A 22,244-nucleotide genomic window follows, 5' to 3' on the forward strand; every position below is an offset into this window, starting at 1 on the left:
AACTCTATTGAGATAATAATCTGCCTCCTTGTTTCTGCCGCCAAAGTGGATAACCTCACATTTATCTATATTATACTGCATCTGCTACGCATCTGCCCACTCACTCAACTTGTCCAGGTCACCCTGCAACCTCCTAACATCCTCTTCACAGTTTACACTGCCACCCAGCTTTGTGTCATCCGCAAACTTGCTAGTGTTGCTTCTAATTCCCTCTTCCAAATCATTAATATATATGGTAAACAGTTGTGGCCCCAACACCGAGCCTTGCGGCACTCCACTCGCCACTGCCTGCCATTCTGAAAAGGACCCGTTTACTCCTACTCTTTGCTTCCTGTCTGCCAACCAATTTTCTATCCATGTCAACACCCTACCCCCAATACCATGTTCTCTAATTTTAGTCACCAATCTCCCGTGTGGGACCTTATCAAAGGCTTTCTGAAAGTCTAGATACACCACATCCACTGGCTCCCCTTCATCCATTTTACGTCACGTCCTCAAAAAATTCCAGAATATTAGTCAAGCATGATTTCCCTTTCATAAATCCATGCCAACTTGGACTTTATCCTTTTACTGCTATCCAATGCACCGTTATTACCTCTTTGATAATTGACTCCAGCACCGAAGTCAGGCTAACTGGTCTGTAATTCCCCGTTTTCTCTCTCGCTCCTTTCTTGAAAAGTTGGATAACATTAGCTATCCTCCAATCCACAGGAACTGCTCCTGAATCTATTGAACATTGGAAAATGATCACCAATGCGTCCACTATTTCTAGAGCCACCTCACTGAGGACCCTGGGATGCAGACCATCAGGCCCAGGGGATTTATCATCCTTCAGTCCCATTAGTCTACCCAATTCTATTTCTCGCCTAATGAAAATTTATTTCAGTTCCTCTACCCCCCTAGATCCTCTGTCCACTAGTACATCTGGGAGATTGTTTGTGTCTTCCTTAGTGAAGACAGATCCGAAGTACCTGTTCAACTAATCTGAGGAAAGACATTCTTGCCATAGAGGGAGTACAGAGAAGGTTCACCAGATTGATTCTTGGGATGGCAGGACTTTCATATGAAGAAAGACTGGATAGACTCGGCTTGTACTCGCTGGAATTTAGAAGATTGAGGGGGGATCTTATAGAAACTTACAAAATTCTTAGGGGGTTGGACAGGCTAGATGCAGGAAGATTGTTCCCGATGTTGGGGAAGTCCAGAACAAGGGGTCACAGTTTAAGGATAAGGGGGAAGTCTTTTAGGACCGAGATGAGAACGTTTTTTTTCACACAGAGAGTGGTGAATCTGTGGAATTCTCTGCCACAGAAGGTAGTTGAGGCCAGTTCATTGGCTATATTTAAGAGGGAGTTAGATGTGGCCCTTGTGGCTAAAGGGATCAGGGGGTATGGAGAGAAGGCAGGTAGAGGATACTGAGTTGGATGATCAACCATGATCATATTGAATGGCTGTGCGGGCTCGAAGGGCCGAATGGCCTACTCCTGCACCTATTTTCTATGTTTCTATGTATACAAGGAATGTGCCTTGGTGCTCCGCTCACAAATGACAACACAAACATACAGTTAACAATTAAGAATAAAGAATAACCACATCAAAACAATAAGGATACAACATTACTGTCTAAACATGTGGTTGAAAATAAACCAGAACAAAAAAGACACTACAGGCTTTGGTTATTGAGTAGAACTACTACTCGTGGAATAAAGCTGTTTTTATGTCTGGCTGTGGCTGCTTTGACTTTGAATCTGAGGCATACCTTTTTCACACAAAGGTCGGTGGTCAGAATTTTTTATTCTGTTTTGAGCCATTTGAATGTCTTTGTCAGTGTGATGTGTAATTGCCAATGAAGCACAGAGTCTCTTGCTCATAGCAGGCGAATCGAGGACCAGAGGACGTGGGTTTAAGGTGAAGGGGGAAAGATTTAATCAGAATCAGAAGGGTACGTTTTTCACACAGAGGGTGGTGGGTGTATGGAACGAGCTGCCAGAGGAGGTAGTTGAGGCTGGGACTATCCCAACATTTAAGAAACAGTGAGACAGGTACATGGATAAGACGGGTTTGGAGGGATAGGGACCAAACACGGGAAGGTGGGACTGGTGCAGCTGGGACATGTTGGCCGGTATGGCAAGTTGGGCCGAAGGGGCTATTTACACGGTGTATCACTCTATGACTCTGTGAATGGTGTTCCTTCATCCAATATTGCAACCTAGGGCAGCACAGTGGCCCAGCGGTATTGCTGCTGCCTCACAACGCCAGAGATGCAGGTTTGATCCAGACCTGGGGTGCTGTCTGTATGGAGTTTGTACATTCTCCCTGTGACCACATGGGTTTTCTCCAGCTGCTCCGGTTTCCTCCCACACTCCAAAAGAAGTACGTTTGTAGGTTAATCAGTATGTTTAATTTGTAAACATTGTCCGTAGTGTGTAGGATAGTGCTAATGTACGGGGTAATCACTGCATCATCACAGACTCAGTGGACTGAAGGGCCTGTATTTCTAAAGTCTAAAGTAAATAGGAAACCTTAAACAGGATAAGAAAGCATTTGCAAAAAATATCCTCACAGTTCCAGTGAAGGATCTTCACCATGAAATGTCAACTTTGCTCTTTCTCGAAAAAAAGACACAAAGTGCTGGAGTAACTCAGCGGGTCAGGCAGCATCTGTGGAGAACATGGATAGGTGACGTTTCAGGTCGTAATCCTTCTTCAGAAGGATCTGAGTTTGACAAAGGGCCTGACCCAAAACGTCACCTACCAATGTTCTCTAGTGATGCTGCCTGACCTGCTGAATTACTCCAGCACATTTGGGTGTTTAAAAAAAAAACCCAGCCTCTGCAATTCCTTGATCCGACATCTCTCTTTCCACGGATGCTGCCTGACCTGCTGAGTGTTTTTTATTTCAAAGACCAGCTGAAGGCGTGAGGAGGTTAGTGGCCAGGGAGAGGTGGTAACAGTTGTCCAGAGGTTATACAAAGGAAAGTTTGGTTGCTGAAGGGTAGATGTTGAAGAGAAGAATGTTTTGGAAGTGTAACATAACCAGAACTAAGCAAGCATACTGAAAAATGCTGGGCTGGAGGATACTTTTGGCATTTGGGAGCTGAAATCGTTTTGAAGTGTTGCCTAGGTTTACATCTGAACAACTGGAGACCATTTGGTCCTGGAGTTTAGTGACTGCTTGGTCTGTACACGTGACAATAAACTAAACTAAACTGGACTACAATTAATGGCAATCGTCTCACCTTTCCCCACAGCCCTGCAAGTCCCTCTCTTTTAATTATTTATCCAGGTCTTTTTGGTAAATTAAATCTCAAGCACCATACGTCAGATTGTGTTTACTAGATTACATTTGGACGACACAGTGGCGCAGCAGGTAGAGCCGCTGCCTCACAGTGCCAGGGACCCGGGCTCGATGCTGACTATGCCTGCTGTCCCTGTGTGGAGTTTGCACGCTCTCCCCGTGTCCGCGTGGGTTTTCTTCGGGTGCTCCTGTTCCACAGAAACACAGAAAATAGGTGCAGGAGGAGGCCATTTGGACCTTCGAGCCAGCACCGCCATTCATTGTGATCACGGCTGATCATCCACAATCAGTAACCTGTGCCTGCCTTCTCCCCATATCCCTTGATTCCACTAGCCCCTAGAGCTCTATCTAACTCTCTCTTAAATCCATCCAGTGAATTGGCCTCCACTGCCCTCTGTGGCAGAGAATTCCACAAATTCACAACTCTCTGGGTGAAAAAGTTTCTTCTCACCTCGGTTTTAAATGGCCTCCCCTTTATTCTTAGACTGTGGCCCCTGGTTCTGGACTCCCCCAACATTGGGAACATTTCTCCACATCCAAAGACTTGCGGGTTTGTAGGTTAATGGGCCCTCTGTAAATTGTCCCTAGTGTGCCGGGAGTGGATGAGCAAGTGGGAACCAAGCCGCACGATGATGAGTGGGGACCTTTGGGTTTTGTCCCCCGGTGAAATGGAAGTAACTTCAGTAAATAGCTACAGGAGTGATGTGTAAAATCAATTACTTTACTGTAGTTCATTTAGAGATACAATGTGGAAATAGGCCCACCGAGTCCTCGCCGACCAGCGATCACCCCTACACCCCAGAAACAGTTCCATAATTTTACAGAAACCAATTAACCTACAAACCTGCACGTCTTTGGAGTGTGGGTGGGAACCGGAGCACCCGGAGAAAACCCCCATGCGGCAAGCGGCACGGTGGTGCAGCGAATGTAGCGCCGGAGACCCGAGTTCCATCCCGACTACGGGCGCTGTCTGTACGGAGTTTGTACGTTCTCCCCGTGACCTGCGTGGGTTTTCTCCGAGATCTTCGGTTTCCTCCCACACTCCAAAGACGTGCAGGTTTGTAGGTTAACTGACTGGATAAATGTAAAAATTGTCCCTAGTGTTTGTAGTATAGTGTTAATGTGCGGGGATCGCTGGGCGGCGCGGACCTGGTGGGCCGAAGGGCCTGTTTCCGCGCTGTATCTCTAAACTAAACTAAACGAAACTTTTGGGCACCAGATCTGAGGAACGATGTGCTGGCTCTGGAGAGGGTCCAGAGGAGGTTTACGAGAACCTGGGTCTCTGGTGCTGTAAGGCAGCAGCTCTACCGCTGCGCCACTGTGTTGTCCTAGATGGTGTGATGGGCCTGTGGTGGTGATGCCAGAGCGTTCATTGTTTTGACATTCTTGAATTCATTTTATGTTTTAGGTAAACCCCAGTGTATTGATGGGAGGATTGCCGGTCCGTTAGAGGTTCATCTGGCCAGCTTGCTGCCAGTATGGGTGAGTAGAGTGTCTGATCCTGTTCATTTCTCAACAAACATGGCCGTTTTTTTAGCAAGTTGTAGTTTAGATTAGAGATACAGCGCGGAAACAGGCCCTTCGGCCCACCGGGTCCGGGCCGACCAGCGATCCCCGCACATTAACATCATCCTACACCCACTAGGGACAATTTTTACATTTACCAAGCCAATTAACCTACAAACCTGTACGTCTTTGGAGTGTGGGAGGAAACTAAAGATCTCGGAGAAAACCCACGCAGGTCATGGGGAGAACGTGCAAACTCCGTACGGACTGTGCCCGTAGTACAGACAGATAGAACCCGGGCCTCTGGCGCTGCAAGCGCTGTGAGGCAGCAACTCTACCGCTGCACCACCGTGACCGCTACGGTACTTGGAGTACCGTGCTCAGTGTTGGTGACCCTGCTTTAAAAAAAAAAAAATCTTATCATGTATCTATACTGTATACTCATGTTCTGCTGACAAAGTGCTGGAGTAACTCAGTGGGACAGGCAGCATCTCTGGATAGAAGGAATGGGTGACGTTGTAACACGCAACAGAAGCTTTTCACTGTACCTTCACCGCTGTACACGTAACAATAAACTAAACTGAACAGCGGGAGGATGTCATTAAGCTGGAAAGGTTGCAGAGCAGATTTATGAGCATGTTTCCAGGATTCGAGGGAGAGGGTGAACAGGCTAGGACTTTATTCCTCGGAGCGCAGGAGGCTGAGGGGTGATCTTATAGTGGTGTATAAAATGAAGAGGGGAATAGATCGAGGGAATAGTCTTTTTTCAAGAATAAGAGAATCAAGAACGAGGACATACTCAGCTATGATTGAATGGCAGTGTAGACTTGATGGGCCGAATGGCCTAATTCTGCTCCTGTCATGAATTAACTTATAAGTTTAAGGCAAGATGGGAAAGATTTAATGGCAACGTTTAAGAAACATTTGGACAGGTATGTGGATAGGACAGGTTTAGAGGGATATGGGCCAAATGCAGGCAGGTGGGACTAGTGTAGATGGGGCATGTTGGCTGGTGGTGGTGAGTTGGGCTGAAGGGCCTGTCTCCACGCTGTGTGACTATGACTCATGACCAACTTGAGAGACAACTTTTTCACTCAGTGGTGGTATACACTGATCAGCCAAAACATTATGACCACTGACAGGTGAAGTGAATAACATTGATGATCTTGTTACAATGGCACCTGTCAAGGGGTGGGATATATTAGGCAGCAAGTGAACAGTCAGTTCTTGAAGTTGATGTGTTGGATGCGGGGGAAGTGGGCAGGCGTAAAGACCTGAGCGACTTTGACAAGGGCCAAATTGTTATGGCCAGACGACTGGGTCAGAGCATCTCTGAAACGGCAAAGCTTGTGGGGTGCTCCCGGTCAGCAGTGGTGAGTACCTACCAACAGTGGTCCGAGGAGGGACAAACCACAAACCGGCGACAAACAGGGTGTTGGGCGCCCAAGGCTCATCAATGCGCGAGGGCAACGAAGGTTATGCTTATTAGGCCGGTGGTCATAATGTTTTGGCTCATCAGCGTATATCGAACGAGCTGCCAGAGGAGGTAGTTGAGGCAGGTACAATAACAACATTTAAATGACACTTGGACAGATACATGGATAAGAAACGTTTAGAGGGATACTAGTCCAAGTAGACCCGTTGGGCCCAAAATTCTCCTGCATTGGTGCAGCAACCTCTTCTCCCTCCCCCCCCCCCCCCCCCCAGGGGCCTGTTTCCGTACTGTGGGACCTGAAGCGCGGTTTGTTTTTTACAGATGAGCAGGAGGCTCTACACTCCATCATGCAGGATCTGGCTGTGCTCCACATGGCTAGTCGGCCTCTCTTGCACGAGACAGCGAAACCCAAGACAGCGTCCAGTAATCAGGTACGTGTGCGGCATCGCTCGGGTGTCACGGGCTGGCTTTGTGTGTGCCTGCAGAATATCTGTTCACAGTGTTTCCCGCTCTCTCTGACAAGCCTGGAGCTATTAGCTCTTCAGTCATCCTCATGTTTCAACATGTGCAATATTCCAAAACTAGAGAGCATAAGTAATTGCAAAGTCACTACAGTGTACAGAGTAGACCTTTCCTCCTCAGTTAGGTGGCTCTTATTGAGGTGAATCAAATCAGGTGATCTTCTCTAGAGGTATACAAAATTAGGTGATCTTATTGAATTGAATTAAATAAGTTTATTGGCCAAGTATGTACACATACAAGGAATGTGCCTTGGTGCTCCGCTCGCAAGTAACAACATGAACATACAATTAAGAATAAAGCATAACACATTAAAACATTAAGAATAAAACATTACAGTTTAAACATGTGAATGAAATAAACCAGAGCAAAAAGAGGCTACAGACTTTTGGTTATTGAGTAGAGCTACTACTCGCGGGAAAAAAAGCTGTTTTTATGTCTGGCTGTGGCTGCTTTGACAGTCTGGAGTCGCCTTCCAGAGGGAAGTGCTTCAAAGAGTTTGTGGCCAGGGTGAGAGGAGTCAGAGATGATCTTGCCCGCTCTCTTCCTGGCCCTTGCAGTGTACAGAGAGGTATAGAAGTATATAGAGGTTTAAAATTGAGTGATCTTACATAATTCAGTTTAGTTTAGAGACACAGCGCAGAAACAGGCCCTTCGGCCCAACGGGTCTGCACCACCAACGATTAACACCATCCTACACACACTAGGGACAATTTTTACATTTACCAAGCCAATTAACCTAAAAAACCTGCACGTCTTTGGAGTGTGGGAGGAAACCGAAGATCTCGGAGAAAACCCACGCTCAGAGAAAACCCACAATAGGTGCATAAAATCAGGCAATGTAGAGGTGTTTAAAATTGGGTGATTTTATAGAAGAGTATAAAATCAGGCGAACTTATGGAGGTGTATAAAATCAGGCGATCGTATAGAATCGGGTGATCTCATAGAGGTGTTTAAAATCGGGTGATCTGAGAGAAGTGTATAAAATCAGGCGATCTTGTAGAGGCTTTTAATCGGGTGATACAGAACTATAAAATCATGAAATCTTATACAGATCTGTAAAATCAGGTGATCTTAGAGAGGTGTTCAAAATCAGGCGATCTCATAGTTTAAAATCGGGTGTTCCTATAGAGGTGTTTAAAATTGTGTAATTGAGTAATAGAATGAATAATGATTATAAAAAAAAGTAATTGGTCCAAAGTTGGAATTTTCCTTTTTCATTATTTTTAATTCCTTCACTTCTGACACTCGTTTGATTTGTCTTCTGTACTTCAATTCCAGAATGATGTTCGAGTCAAGTTTGAGTTTCGTGGGGAGAAGAGGTGAGGTACCATGTCTCATTCTTGTACTAATAGTAATTATAATGAACCGGCCAACGTTATCTTGCAATCGTGCCTGGAACGTTCCCAATACACGGAGAACAAACCATCACCCATACATACCTCTGTCATTTCAGTTGAGCGGCCCGGTGGCGCAGTGGTAGTGTTGCTGCTGCCTCACAGCGCCAGATTCCCTGGTTCGAACGTGACTAAGGGTGCTGTCTGTACGGAGTTTGTACATTCTCTCTGTGGCCACGTGGGTTTTCACTTTTTTTGTTTATATATCTTTTAGAAACATAGTAAAATGGTGCAGGAGTAGACCATTTGGCCCTTCGATGATCATGGTTGATCATCCAAAATCAGTACCCCGTAATTGTTTTTTCCCCATATCCATTGATTCTTTTAGCCCTAAGCTAAAACTAACTCTCTCTTGAACACATCCAGTGAATTGGCCTCCACTGCCCTCTGTGGCAGAGAATTCCTCAGATTCACAACTCTCTCGGTGAAAACTTTTTTTCCTCATCTCAGTCCTAAATGGCCTACCCCTTATTTTTACACTGTAACCCCTGGTTCTGGACTCCCCCAACATGGGGAACATTTTTTCTGCATCTGGCCTAACCAATCCTTTAGAATTTTATATGTTTCTATAAGATCTCTCATCCTTCTAAATTCCAGTGAATACAAGCCCAGTCGACCCATTCTTTCATCATATGTCAATTCTGCCACCCCAGGAATTAGCCTGGTGAACCTATGCTGCACTCCCTCAATAGCAATAATGTCTTTCCTCAAATTAAGAGACCAAAACTGCACACAATACTCCAGGTGCGGTCTCACCACGGCCCTGTACAACTGCGGTAGGACCTCCTTGCTCCGAAACTCAAATCCTCTCACGATGAAGGCCAACATGCCATTTGCTTTCTGAGTTGAGTTTGTTGAGTTCTCTGTTTACAAACCTGTTGTTCTGCTGTTGCGTGTATGAATTTTATTGTTCCATTTTGGTACATGTAACAATAAAACACTGGTATTTATTCACAAAATGCTGGAGTGACTCAGCAGGTTTCGCCGATGTAAATAAGTTGACATCTAGAGCAGCGGATGCAATAGATGAGGTTGGAGGAGGTGCAGGTGAACCGCTGTCTCACCTGGAAAGACTGAGGGGGGAGGTAAAGGGACAGGTGTTGCATCTTGTGCGGTTGCAGGGGAAAGTGCCCGGGGTTGGGGTGGTTTGGGTAGGAAGGGACGAGTGGACCAGGGAGTTACGGAGGGAACGGTCTCTGCGGAACGCAGAGAGGGGAGGGGATGGGAAGATATGGCCAGTGGTGGGGTCCCGTTGTAGGTGACGGAAATGTTGGCGGATGATTTGTTGGATCCGCTGGCTGGTGGGGTGGAAGGTGAGAACGAGGGGGATTCTGTCCTTGTTGCGAGTGGGGGGAGGGGGAGCAAGAGGGGAACTGCGGGATGTAGAAGAGACCCTAGTGAGAGCCTCATCTATAATGGAAGAGGGGAAGCCCCGTTTCCTGAAGAATGAGGACATCTCTGACGCCCTAGTGTGAAACACCTCATCCCGGGCGCAGATGCGGCGTAGACGGAGGAATTGGGAGTAGGGGATAGACTTTTTGCAGGGGACCGGGTGGGAAGAAGTGTAGTTCAGATAGCTGTGCGAGTCAGTGGGTTTATAGTAAATGTCTGTCACTGTCCTGTGATGGAGATGGTGAGGTCCAGAAACGGGAGGGAGATGTCGGAGATAGTACAGGTATATTTATGGGCAGGATGGAAATTGGAAGTGAAGTGTATGAAGTCAGTGAGTTCTGCATGGGTACAAGAGGTAGCACCAATGCAGTCGTCGATGTAGCGGAGTTAGAGTTCGGGGATGGGGCCGGTGTACGCCCGGAACAGGAATTGTTCGACGTACCCGACAAAGAGGCAGGCGTAGCTAGGGCCCATGCGAGTGCCCATAGCTACGCCTCTGGTTTGGAGGAAGTGGGAGGAGTCAAAGGAGAAGTTGTTAAGGGTAACAACCAGCTCTGCTAGGCGGAGGAGAGTGTTGGTAGATGGGGATTGGCTGGTTCTACGGTCGAGGAAGAAACGGAGGGCTTCGAGACCATCCTTGTGGGGGATGGAAGTGTAGAGTGACTGGACATCCATGGTAAAGATGAGGGAGTGGGGGCCTGGGAACCGGAAGTTATCGAGGAGATGGAGAGCGTGTGACCAAGCGCAGGCTCGGCGATCGCTTGGTCACACCTGCGCTCGGTCCGCATTGACCAAACTGATCTCCCGGTGACCGAGCACTTCAACTCCCCCTCCCATTCCCAGTCTGACCTTTCTGTCATGGGCCTCCTCCAGTGCCATAGTGAGGCCCACTGGAAATTGGAGGAACAGCACCTCATATTTCGCCTGGGCAGTTTGCAGCCTAGTGGTATGAACATCGACTTCTCCAAATTTAGATAGTTCCTCTGTCCCTCTCTTCCCCTCCTCCTTCCCAGATCTCCCTCCATCTTCCTGTCTCCACCTATATCCTTCCTTTGTCCCGCCCCCCTGACATCAGTCTGAAGAAGGGTCTCGACCCAAAACGTCACCCATTCCTTCTCTCCCGAGATGCTGCCTGACCTGCTGAGTTACTCCAGCATTTTGTGAATAAATACCTTCGATTTGTACCAGCATCTGCAGGTGTTTTCTTATAATAAAACACTGGATTGATTTGGTTGGAGAGCATGCAAAACAATGTTTAATTAACTCTAGTTTAGTTTATTGTCTTGTGTACCGGGGTACAGTGGAAAGCTCTTTGTTGCGTGCTAACCAGTCAATGAAAAGACTATACATGATTACAATCGAGCCGTTCACAGTGTGCAGATACAGGATATAAGGAATAAGGTTTAGTGCAAGATAAAGTCCGATTAAAGATAGTCCGATGAGGTAGATAAGTATAACAGTATATAACAGTATAACAGTATAACAGAGCTTTATTTGTCGTTCGGTACCGAAGTACCGAACGAAACTACATAGCAGTCATAGAAAAAAAAGCCCCAACACATAGCCCCAACACAAACGTCCATCACAGTGACTCCAAACACCCCCTCACTGTGATGGAGGCAACAAAATTTCCACTCTCTTCCCCACGCCCACGGACAGACAGCTCGTCCCCGACCGACCCGCACAGTCCCCGCAAGGGGATGGAAGTCCCCCCGGCCGAATCGCACCGGGCGCTGAAACGTCTCGCGGACGAGCCGGGCGATGAAAGGCCCCGCGACCAAGCCTTGTGCAGCTAAGTCCCGTGGTCGAGTCGCACCAGCGATGTAAAGTCCCGTGGTCGAGCCGCACCAGCGATGTAAAGTCCCGTGGTCGAGCCGCACCAGCGATGTAAAGTCCCGTGGTCGAGCCGCACCAGCGATGTAAAGTCCCGCAGCCGAGCCGCACCGGGTGATGTTAAGTTCCGCAGCCGAGCCGCACCGGGCGATGTAAAGTCCCGTGGTCGAGCCGCACCAGCGATGTAAAGTCCCGCAGCCGAGCCGCACCGGGCGATGTAAAGTCCCGCAGCCGAGCCGCACCGGGCGATGTTAGGCCCCGCAGCCGAGCTGCACCCCGCGCCGTGAGGAAGAGAAAAGTTCCCCCCCCCCCCCCCCCCCCCCCCGCCACCCCCCACCCACACCACCAACCCCCCCCCCACACATACACAACCAAAAAAAATACAAAAACCATCCCAACACCGACACACAACAAAAAAAAAAGGACAAAAAAACGAACAGACTGCTAGCGAGCCGCTGCTGTTAGGCGCCGCCACTTCCGCTAATAAGGCCACTATTCAGGACCACTATGTAGTTAGATTTAGATTTAGAGATACAGCGCAGAAACAGGCCCTTTGGCCCACCGAGTCCGCGCCGCCCAGCGATCCCCGCACATTAACACCATCCTACACACACTAGGGACAATTTTTACATTTACCCAGACAATTAACCTACATACCTGTACGTCGTTGGAGTGTGGGAGGAAACCGAAGATCTTGGAGAAAACCCATGCAGGTCACGGGGAGAACGTACAAACTCCGTACAGATGGCGCCCGTAGTCAGGATTGAACCCGAGTCTCCGGCGCTGCATTCGCTGTAAGGCAGCAACTCTACCGCTGCGCCACCATGCCGTGGAGGACGGTTCAGTTGCCTGATAACAGTAAGAGGACGGAAGAGTAAAAACACAGTTCAGTTGCCGGGTAACAGCTGAGAAGAAACAGTCCCTGAATCTGGAGGTGTGCGTTTTCACGCTCTTCTGTACCACTTGCCTGATGGGACCACACTCTAGTTGTTAGTAGGGTGGTTCAGTGTAACTCGGCACACGAGGCAATAATGAAATGTAAACTTAAACCTCCTTGCTTTTGTTTCAGAATCCTGCAGTTTCCGCGACCAGTCCTGCTGGAAGACATTGCAGCTAAAGCCAAGGTTGCCTTTGGTCAACCCATGGGTCTGCACTACACCAATAACGAGGTACAACCACTTTCTCCCCTTCCCCCGATGGTTGCCTACACGTTTGATGGCTCTGGGCCTGTACTCGCGGGGGTCTTGACAGAAAATACTGGAGTAACTCGGCGGGAAAGGCAGCATCTCTGGAGAAAAGGAATGGGTGACGTTTTGGGTCAAGGCCCTTCTTAGAGAAGGATGAGGGGGGACCTCATTGAAACGTCGAATAGTGAAAGACCTGGATAGAGTGGATGTGGAGACGATGTTTCCACTAGTGGAAGAGTCTAGGACCAGAGGGCATAGCTTCAGCATAAAAGCACGTACCTTTAGGAAGATGAGGAGTAATTTCTGGTCAGAACATGGATAAGTGACGTTTCACAGAGTGCTGTAGCAACTCAGCGGGTCAGGCAGCATCTGCGGAGAACATGGATCGGTGACGTTTCAGGTCAGAACTCTTCTTCAGACTGATTGGTTTCTTATCCGAAACGTCACCTATCCATGTTCTCAAGAGATGCTGGCTGACCCGCTGAGTTACTCCAGCACTCTGTGACTTGTTTAACATTTGATCAGTGTCACTCCTGAGTGGTATTTGATGACGATTGACAATAGATGGCAGGGTGGCGCAGCGGTAGAGTTGCTGCCTTACAGCGCCAGAGACCAGGGTTCAATCCTGACTACGGATGCTGTCTATACGGAGTTTGTACGTTCTCCCTGTGACTGCATAGTGTTTCACCGGGAGCTTCAGTTTCCTCCCACACTCCAAAGACGTGCAGGTTTGTAGGGTAATTGACTTCAGTAAAATTGTAAATTGTTCCCAGAGCATTGGATGGTGTTAGTACACAGGGATTGCTGGTCGGTGCGGACTAGGTGGGCCATAGAACCAGTTTCCACGCTGTATCTCTAAAGTCTAAAGAGTGCATTGTGGTGCCTGGATCGGTGAGTTGGCTAACAATGCTCACTGCTCGGGCCCAACGTAAAGAGAGGGTCCTTGGAAGATGTAGTGCATAGGAAGCGTGCACATGGAACTTATTGTCAGCAGAAGATCGGCAGGGTGGCGCAGCGGTAGAGTTGCCGCCAGGTTCGATCCACACTGTGGGTGCTTATCTGCACAGATTTTGTACAATAGACAATAGGTGCAGGAGTAGGCCATTCGGCCCTTCGAGCCAGCACCACCATTCAATGTGATCATGGCTGATCATTCTCAATTAGTACCCCGTTCCTGCCTTCTCCCCATACCCCCTGACTCCGCTATCCTTAAGAGCTCTATCTAGCTCTCTCTTGAATGCATTCAGAGAATTGGCCTCCACTGCCTTCTGAGGCAGAGAATTCCACAGATTCATAACTCTGACTGAAAAAGGTTTTCCTCATCTCAGTTCTAAATGGCCTACCCCTTATTCTTAAACTGTGGCCCCTGGTTCTGGACTCCCCCAACATTGGTAACATGTTTCCTGCCTCTAACGTGTCCAACCCCTTAATAATCTTATATGTTTCAATAAGATCCCCTCTCATCCTTCTAAATTCAAGTGTATATAAGCCTAGCCGCTCCAGTCTTTCAACATATGACAGTTTCGCCATTCCGGGAATTAACCTAATAAACCCACGCTGCACGCCCTACCTACGTTCTCCCCGTGACCTTGAGTGGGCGGATGCATGGCAGATGCAGTTTAATGTGGATAAGTGTGAGGTTATCCACTTTGGTGGTAAGAATAGGAAGGCAGAGTATTATCTGAATGGTGTCAAGTTAGGAACAGGGGACGTACAACGAGATCTGGGTGGCCTAGTGCATCAGTCACTGAAAGGAAGCATGCAGGTACAGCAGGCAGTAAAGAAAGCCAATGGAATGTTGACCTTCATAACAAGAGGAGTTCAGTATAGGAGCAAAGAGGTCCTTCTGCAGTTGTACAGGGCCCTAGTGAGACCGCACCTGGAGTACTGTGTGCAGTTTTGGTCTCCAAATTTGAGGAAGGATATTCTTGCTATTAAGGGCGTGCAGCGTAGTAGGTTTACTAGGTTAATTCCCGGAATGGCGGGACTATCATATGTTGAAAGACTGGAGCGACTAGGCTTGTATACACTGGAATTTAGAAGGATGAGAGGAGATCTTATCGAAACGTATAAGATTATAAAGAGGTTGGACTCGTTAGAGGCAGGAAACATGTTCCCAATGTTGGGGGAGTCCAGAACCAGGGGCCACAGTTTAAGAATAAGGGGTGGGCCATTTAGAACTGAGATGAGGAAAAACTTTTTCAGTCAGAGAGTTGTGAATCTGTGGAATTCTCTGCCTCAGAAGGCAGTGGAGGCCAATTCTCTGAATGCATTCAAGAGAGAGCTGGATAGAGCTCTTAAGGATAGCGGAGTCAGGGGGTATGGGGAGAAGGCAGGAACGGGGTACTGATTGAGAATGATTAGCCATGATCACATTGAATGGCAGTGCTGGCACGAAGGGCCGAATGGCCTCCTCTTGCACCTATTGACCGTGTGGGATTTCTTCAAGATCTTCTGTTTCAATAGACAATAGGTGCAGGAGTATCCCATTCGGCCCTTCGAGCCAGCTGACACGCCCACACTCCAAAGACGTACAGGTTTGTAGGTAAATTGGCTTGGTATAAATGTAAAATATTGTCCCCAGTGTGTGTAGGTCAGTGTTAATGTGTGGGAATCGCTGATCGGAGGGCTAAATGGCCTGTTTCCCTGCTGTATCTGAATTGAATTGAGTTGAATTGAATAATGTTATTGGCCAAGTATGTATACCTACAAAGAATTTGCCTTGGTGCTTTGTTCGCGAGTAACAACACGACACACAGTAAACATTTAAGAATAAAACATAAAACATTCAAACATTAAGAATAAAACATTATAGTTTAAACATGTGAAGTTTGAAATAAAATACCAGAGCAAAAGGAGGCTACAGACTTTTGTTGAGTAGAGCTACTGCTCGTGGCAAAAAGCTGCTTTTATGTCTGGCTGCGGCGGCTTTGACAGTCTGGAGTCGCCTTCCAGAGGGAAGTGCTTCAAAGATCACTAAACTCGACTAAACTAATCTAAGAGAGGAAGGTGATGAGATGCACCTCGCGGTACAACAATTGTTTATCCATGAATGTGCTCGCTGACTGCTTCTCTCTGATCTACTCCACAGTTAGTGATCCCTCTGACCACACAGGATGATTTGGACAAAGCCATCGAACTCCTGGATCGGAGCGTCCACATGAAGAGTCTAAAAATCCTGCTGGTGCTTCAGTCCAACATCCAGGTAGGTAAAGCACAGAACTCAGCGGGTTAGGCAGCGCCTGTGCAGGGAATGGACAGGCAATGTTTCGGGTCGGGACCCTTCTTCAGATAATAGACAATAGGTGCAGGAGGAGGCCTTTTGGCCCTTCGCACCAGCACCGCCATTCACTGTGAACATTGGCTGATCATCCACAATCAGCACCCTCTTTCCACGTCTTTCCCTCTAATCTTTGTCACAAATTACTTTAAATCAATCTGTTCAGAATGTAAGGTTGTTCCCTTTATGCACTTTAATTAAAGAAAACAGCCCTGGCTTGTAATTCTATTTCTTCACAGCTGCAATTTTCCAGTCCCACCAAAGCCTTTGTAGAAGGTAGACACAAAATGCTGGAGTAACTCAGCGGGTCAGGCAGCATCTCTGGAGAGAAGGAATGGGTGACGTCACAGGTCGAGACCCTTCTTCAGACTGATGTCAGGGGAGGGGGCGGGACAGAGATATGATGTAGTCGGAGACAGGAAGACTTGTGGGAGAACTGGGAAGGGGAGGGGATAGAGAGGGAAAGCAGGGAATATCTGAAGTTAGAGAAGTCAATGTTCATACCGCTGGGGTGTAAACTACCCAAGTGAAATATGAGGTGCTGTTCCTCCAATTTGCACTGGGCCTCACTCTGACAATGGAGGACCATGAACCAAGAATCAAGAGGAGGCCCAGGACAGAAAGGTCAGATTGGGAATGGGAGGGCGAGTTGAAGTGCTGAGCCACCGGGAGATCAGGTAGGTTAAGACGGACTGAGCGGAGGTGTTCTGCGAAACGATCGCCGAGCTTGCGCTTGGTCTAGAGATGTTGACACCTGGACCAGCGGATACAGTAGATGAGGTTGGAGAAGGTGCAGGTGAACCTCTGCCTGAGTTGTCCTTTGCACCTTCTCCAGTGCATTTGCAGTGAGTGCAAATGGTAGAGTCGCTATCTCACAGGGCCACAGACCCTGACCTCTGGGGCTGTCTGTTTACAGGAAAGGCGGCACAGCTGGTAGAGCCGCTGCCTCACACTGCCAGGGACCCGGGTTCGACCCTGAGCCTGGGTGCTGTCTGTGTGTGGAGTTTGCCCGCAGGTTTTCCCTGGGTGCTCCGGTTTCCTCCCACATCTCAAAAACGTGCGAGTTTGCAGGTTAATTGTGAATTGTCCCTCAGTGTGTAGAGAGTGGATGAGAAAGTGGGATAAGTTTTGTACAGTTCAGAGATACAGCGCAGAAATTGGCCCTCCGGCCCACCGATTCCACGCCGACCAACAATCCCATTACACTAACACACTCTACACACTCAGAACAATTTCCAATTTTTACCAAAACCAATTAACCTACAAACTTGTACGTCAGGAGTGTAGGAGGAAACCGGAGTACCCGGAGAAAACCCAAGCGGTCACGGGGAGAACGTACAAACACCGTACAGACAGCACCCGTAGTCGGGATCAATCCCGGGTCTCTGGCGCTGTGAGGCAGCAATACTTCCATTGCACCACCGTGCCGCCTCAAGTGAACTCGTGTGAATGGGCGATCGATGATCGGCGAGGACTCGGTGGGCCACAGGGCCTGTTTTAAAGTTGTATCTCTGAACTATCTCTAAAACTAAAACTAAAAAGCTATCTTTCCTGGAATGTGATTAGCAGAGCTCAAGATTGTACACAGTTCAGGCTGTGGTCTACCAGTGTTGTCAACACCATAGCAGATTTGTGTATTAGCCACAAAATTCTTTATTTTGTTCACTACGATGAAATATAAATCATGAGGCGTCACAGTGGCGCAGCGGTGCAGCGGTAGAGTTGCTGCCTCACAGCGCCAGAGACCTGGGTTTCATCCTGATTACGGGTGACAATAGACAATAGACAATAGGTGCAGGAGGAGGCCATTCGGCCCTTCGAGCCAGCACCGCCATTCAATGTGATCATGGCTGATCATTCTCAATCAGTACCCCGTTCCTGCCTTCTCCCCATACCCCCTGACTCCGCTATCCTTAAGAGCTCTATCCAGCTCTCTCTTGAATGCATTCAGAGAATTGGCCTCCACTGCCTTCTGAGGCAGAGAATTCCACAGATTCACAACTCTGACTGAAAAAGATTTTCCTCGTCTCAGTTCTAAATGGCCTACCCCTTATTCTTAAACTGTGGCCCCTTGTTCTGGACTCCCCCAACATTGGGAACATGTTTCCTGCCTCTAACGTGTCCAACCCCTTAATAAGCGGCTCCCAAGGGTCTTTATTTCGGGCCTCTACCGACACGCCACAATACGTTTCGATAAGATCTCCTCTCATCCTTCTAAATTCCAGTGTATACAAGCCTAGTCGCTCCAGTCTTTCAACATATGAAAGTCCCGCCATTCCGTGAATTAACCTAGTAAACCTACGCTGCACGCCCTCAATAGCAAGAATATCCTTCCTCAAATTTGGAGACCAAAACTGCACACAGTATTCCAGGGTGCTGTCTGTACGGAGTTTGTGCGTTCTCCCCGTGACCGTGTGCATTTTCTCCGGGTGCTCCTTTTGCCTCCCACACTCCAAAAGACGTACAGGTTTGTAGATTAATTGGCTTCGGTAAAATTGTAAATTGTCCCTAGTGTGTGTAGGATAGTGTTAGTGTGCGGGGATCGCTGGGCGGCCTGGACGGTGGGCTGAAGGGCCTGTTTCCCGCTGTATCTCTAAACTAAACTAAAATCATTCATGTCCTACAAAAAACAAGAAATTAAGCATTGTGAAATCTGTCCGAGCCTTCCACTCAAAAACACGTCATTTATTGGCCATTTCTTCCTCCCTCTGAGCCAGTCTGCCACTCGCCGATGGGCTGTTATGTTTTAGTTTAGTTTAGAGATACAGTGTGGAAACAGGGCCTTCGGCCCACCGAGTCCACGCCGACCAGTGATCCCCACACACTACCACTACCCGACACTCACTAGGGATAATTTAACATTTATACCAAACCAATTAACCTACAAACCTGCATGTCTTTGGAGTGTGGGAGGAAACCGAAGATCTCGGAGAAAATCCACGCAGGTCACGGGGAGAACGTACAAACTCCGTAAAGATTCAGGTCTGGACCCTTCTTCAGACTGTAGATGATCGGGAAAGAAAGTTTTCTCACCCTCTGCCATTTCCACCACCACAATGTCTCAAAAAGGATCCCAAGACAAAATGTCACCTATCTATGTTCTCCAGAGATGCTGCCTGACCCGGTGAGTTACTCCAGCACCCTGTGAAACGTCACCCATCCATGTTCTCCAGAGATGCTGCCTGACCCGCTGAGCTACTCCAGCACTCTGTGAAACCACAGATTTATTTAGTAAATCGGCATCTGCAGTTCCTTATTTGTACATCAAGTCAGGACCTTTTTTCAGGGTCTGAAGGGTCCCGACCTGAACCGTCACCAGTCCATTCCTGCCTTACCCATTGAGTTCCTCCAGTACTTTGTGTTTTTTTTGCTGAAGATTCCAGCATCTGCAGTCTCTTATGTCTTCATTTTACCTGGACTATATATTTGCACAATATGTAACGGATTTGCTTTTTTAATGTTTTTGTTTATTGTGATTTCAAACTCTGTTCCCAGGTATCAAGCCACAGCAATGTGGACGCTTTGCAAATGCTGGATGATTTGGACAATAACACAGTGCACATGGGAGCAGAGAGGAAAAGCAGGCTCCCGCTGGTCGGTAAGCTCCAGTTGGCATTTAAAATCGGCCTTTCAAAGAGACATACAGCGCAGAAACAGGCTCATTGGCCCAAGATGTCCCGTTTACACTAGTCCCACCTGTCCTTGTCCCTGTCCTCACCTTCCACCCCATCAGCCGTCGCATACAACATATCCTCCAACATTTTCGCACCTCCAACGGGATCCCACTACTGGCCACATCTTCCCATCTCCACCCCTTTCCGCAGAGACCGTTCCCTCCGTAACTCCCTGGTCCACTCATCCCTTCCCACCCAAACCACCCCTCCCCTGCAACCCACAGGAGATGCAACACCTGTCCCTTTATCTCCCCCCTCGACTCCATCTAAGGACCCAAGCAGTCTTTCCAGGTGAGCAGAGGTTCACCTGCACCTCCTCCAACCTCATCTACTGCATCCGCTATTCCAGGTGTCAACTTCTCCACATCGGTGAGACCAAGCGCAGGCAATAGATAATAGACAATAGGTGCAGGAGTAGGCCATTCGGCCCTTCGAGCCAGCACCGCCATTCAATGTGATCATGGCTGATCATTCTCAATCAGTACCCCGTTCCTGCTTTCTCCCCATACCCCCTGACTCCGCTATCCTTAAGAGCTCTATCCAGCTCTCTCTTGAATGTATTCAGAGAATTGGCCTCCACTGCCCTCTGAGGCAGAGAATTCCACAGATTCACAACTCTCTGACTAAAAAAGTTTTTCCTCATCTCTGTTCTAAATGGCCTACCCCTTATTCTTAAACTGTGGCCCCTGGTTCTGGACTCCCCCAACATTGGGAACATGTTTCCTGCCTCTAACATGTCCAACCCCTTAATAATCTTATACGTTTCGATAAGATCCCCTTTCATCCTTCTAAATTCCAGTGTATACAAACCTAGTCGCTCCAGTCTTTCAACATAGGACAGTCCCGCCATTCCGGGAATTAACCTAGTAAACCTACGCTGCACGCCCTCAATAGCAAGAATATCCTTCCTCAAATTTGGAGACCAAAACTGCACACAGTACTCCAGGTGCGGTCTCACTAGGGCCCTGTACAACTTGGCGATCGTTTCGCTGAACACCTCCGCTCAGTCCGTCTTAACCTACATGATCTCCCGGTGGCTGAGCACTTCAACTCCCCCTCCCATTCTCAATCTGACCTTTCTGTCCTGGGCCTCCTCCAATGTCAGAGTGAGGCCCAGCGCAAATTGGAGGAACAGCACCTCATATTTCACTTGGGTAGTTTACACCCCAGCGGTATGAACATTGACTTCTCCAACTTCAGAAAGTCCTTGCTTTCTATCCCCTCCCCTTCCCAGTTCTCCCAGTTCTCTGACTACATTCTATCTTTGTCACGCCCCCTCCCCTGACATCAGTCTGAAGAAGGGTCTCGACCCGAAACGTCACCCATTCCTTCTCTCCCGAGATGTTGCCTGACCCGCAGAGTTACTCCAGCATTTAGTGTGTACCTGTCCAAATGTCTTTTAAATGTAATGCTACCTGCCTCCACTACCTCCTCTGGCAGCTTGCTCCATATACCCACCATAAACTGTGTGAAAAATTTCCCCCTCGGGATGCCATTAAATCGTTCCCCTCTCATAGTTTAAATTAGAGGTACAAGGTGGAGACAGGCCCTTCGGACCACCGACTCCACGCTGACCTGCGATCACCCTGTACACCAGTTCTATCCCACATAATAGGGACAATTTACAGATGCCAATTAACCTACAAAACGTGCACGTCTTTGGAATATGGGAGGAAACCGGAGCAACCTCCCTGTGCACGTTCTCCCCGTGACCTGCGTGGGTTTTCTCCGGGTGCTCCGGTTTCCTCCTACATCCCAAAGACGCGTGAGCTTGTAGAAGGATTTAGAAGGATGAGAGGGGATCTTAACGAAACATATAAGATTATTTAGGGGTTGGACACGTTAGAGGCAGGAAACATGTTCCCAATGTTGGGGGAGTCCAGAACAAGGGGCCACAGTTTAAGAATAAGGAGTAGGCCATTTAGAACGGTGATGAGGAAAAACTTTTTCAGTCAGAGAGTTGTAAATCTGTGGAATTCGCTGCCTCAGAAGGCAGTGGAGGCCAAGTCTCTGAATGCATTCAAGAGAGAACTAGATAGAGCTCTTAAGGATTGCGGAGTCAGGGGGTATGGGGAGAAGGCAGGAACGGGGTACTGATTGTGGATGATCAGCCATGATCACATTGAATGGTGGTGCTGGCTCGAAGGGCCGAATGGCCTCCTCCTGCACCTATTGTCTATTGTAGGTTAATTGGCTTTTGTAAACTGTCCCTAGTGTGCAAGGTAGAAGTAGTGTACAGGTAATCACGGTCGGCACAGACTCGGTGCATCTTACTGTATCTCTGAAGCTAAAGCTAAGCTTGTTGTCTGATGCTAAACCTACAAGTGGAGGCAATGCCATTCCTATTTTATCCCTCTTCTCAGTTCCCTATTTTGATTTCCATTCATTTACATTTCCGCGTTCTTTAAATTGATGTTGCAGCACCTCCCCGCAGTTATTTACAATGCAGCATTTCTCACTGGAAACCTCAGTGAAGTATTTGTTTGGTTTTATCTTTGTCAGAGTGTTGTGTTCCGGCGGCTGCTGTAGATTACTGGGTGACCCTCTTGTGTGGTCGTCGGAAGGCTCTGCGTTCGATTCCACTCCAGTTGCTGGAGTGCAGGAATCTAGGCTGACTTTCCGGTGTACACAGAGGAACATAGAGAGATACAGTGTGGAAACAGGCCCTTCGGCCCAACTCGCCCACACCGGCCAACAATATCCCAGCTACACCAGCCCCACTTG

The 22,244-nt window shown here is 48.1% G+C and overlaps 1 protein-coding gene across 1 annotated transcript in view; it reads left to right on the plus strand.

Moving 5' to 3' along the window:
• Positions 1–22,244, plus strand: part of map3k2 (mitogen-activated protein kinase kinase kinase 2) — a 71,525-nt gene that overhangs the window by 13,762 nt on the left and 35,519 nt on the right. Inside the window, exons 2-7 of the mRNA XM_078403243.1 lie at positions 4,706–4,779; positions 6,560–6,669; positions 8,039–8,079; positions 12,449–12,548; positions 15,658–15,771; positions 19,342–19,444. Coding sequence (XP_078259369.1) covers positions 4,776–4,779; positions 6,560–6,669; positions 8,039–8,079; positions 12,449–12,548; positions 15,658–15,771; positions 19,342–19,444 — 472 coding nt within the window. The 5' untranslated portion in view covers positions 4,706–4,775. The remainder of the gene's footprint in view (positions 1–4,705; positions 4,780–6,559; positions 6,670–8,038; positions 8,080–12,448; positions 12,549–15,657; positions 15,772–19,341; positions 19,445–22,244) is intronic.

This window comes from Rhinoraja longicauda, chromosome 8, assembly GCF_053455715.1.
Source record: "Rhinoraja longicauda isolate Sanriku21f chromosome 8, sRhiLon1.1, whole genome shotgun sequence".
In the NCBI taxonomy this organism is placed as follows: domain Eukaryota; kingdom Metazoa; phylum Chordata; class Chondrichthyes; order Rajiformes; family Arhynchobatidae; genus Rhinoraja; species Rhinoraja longicauda.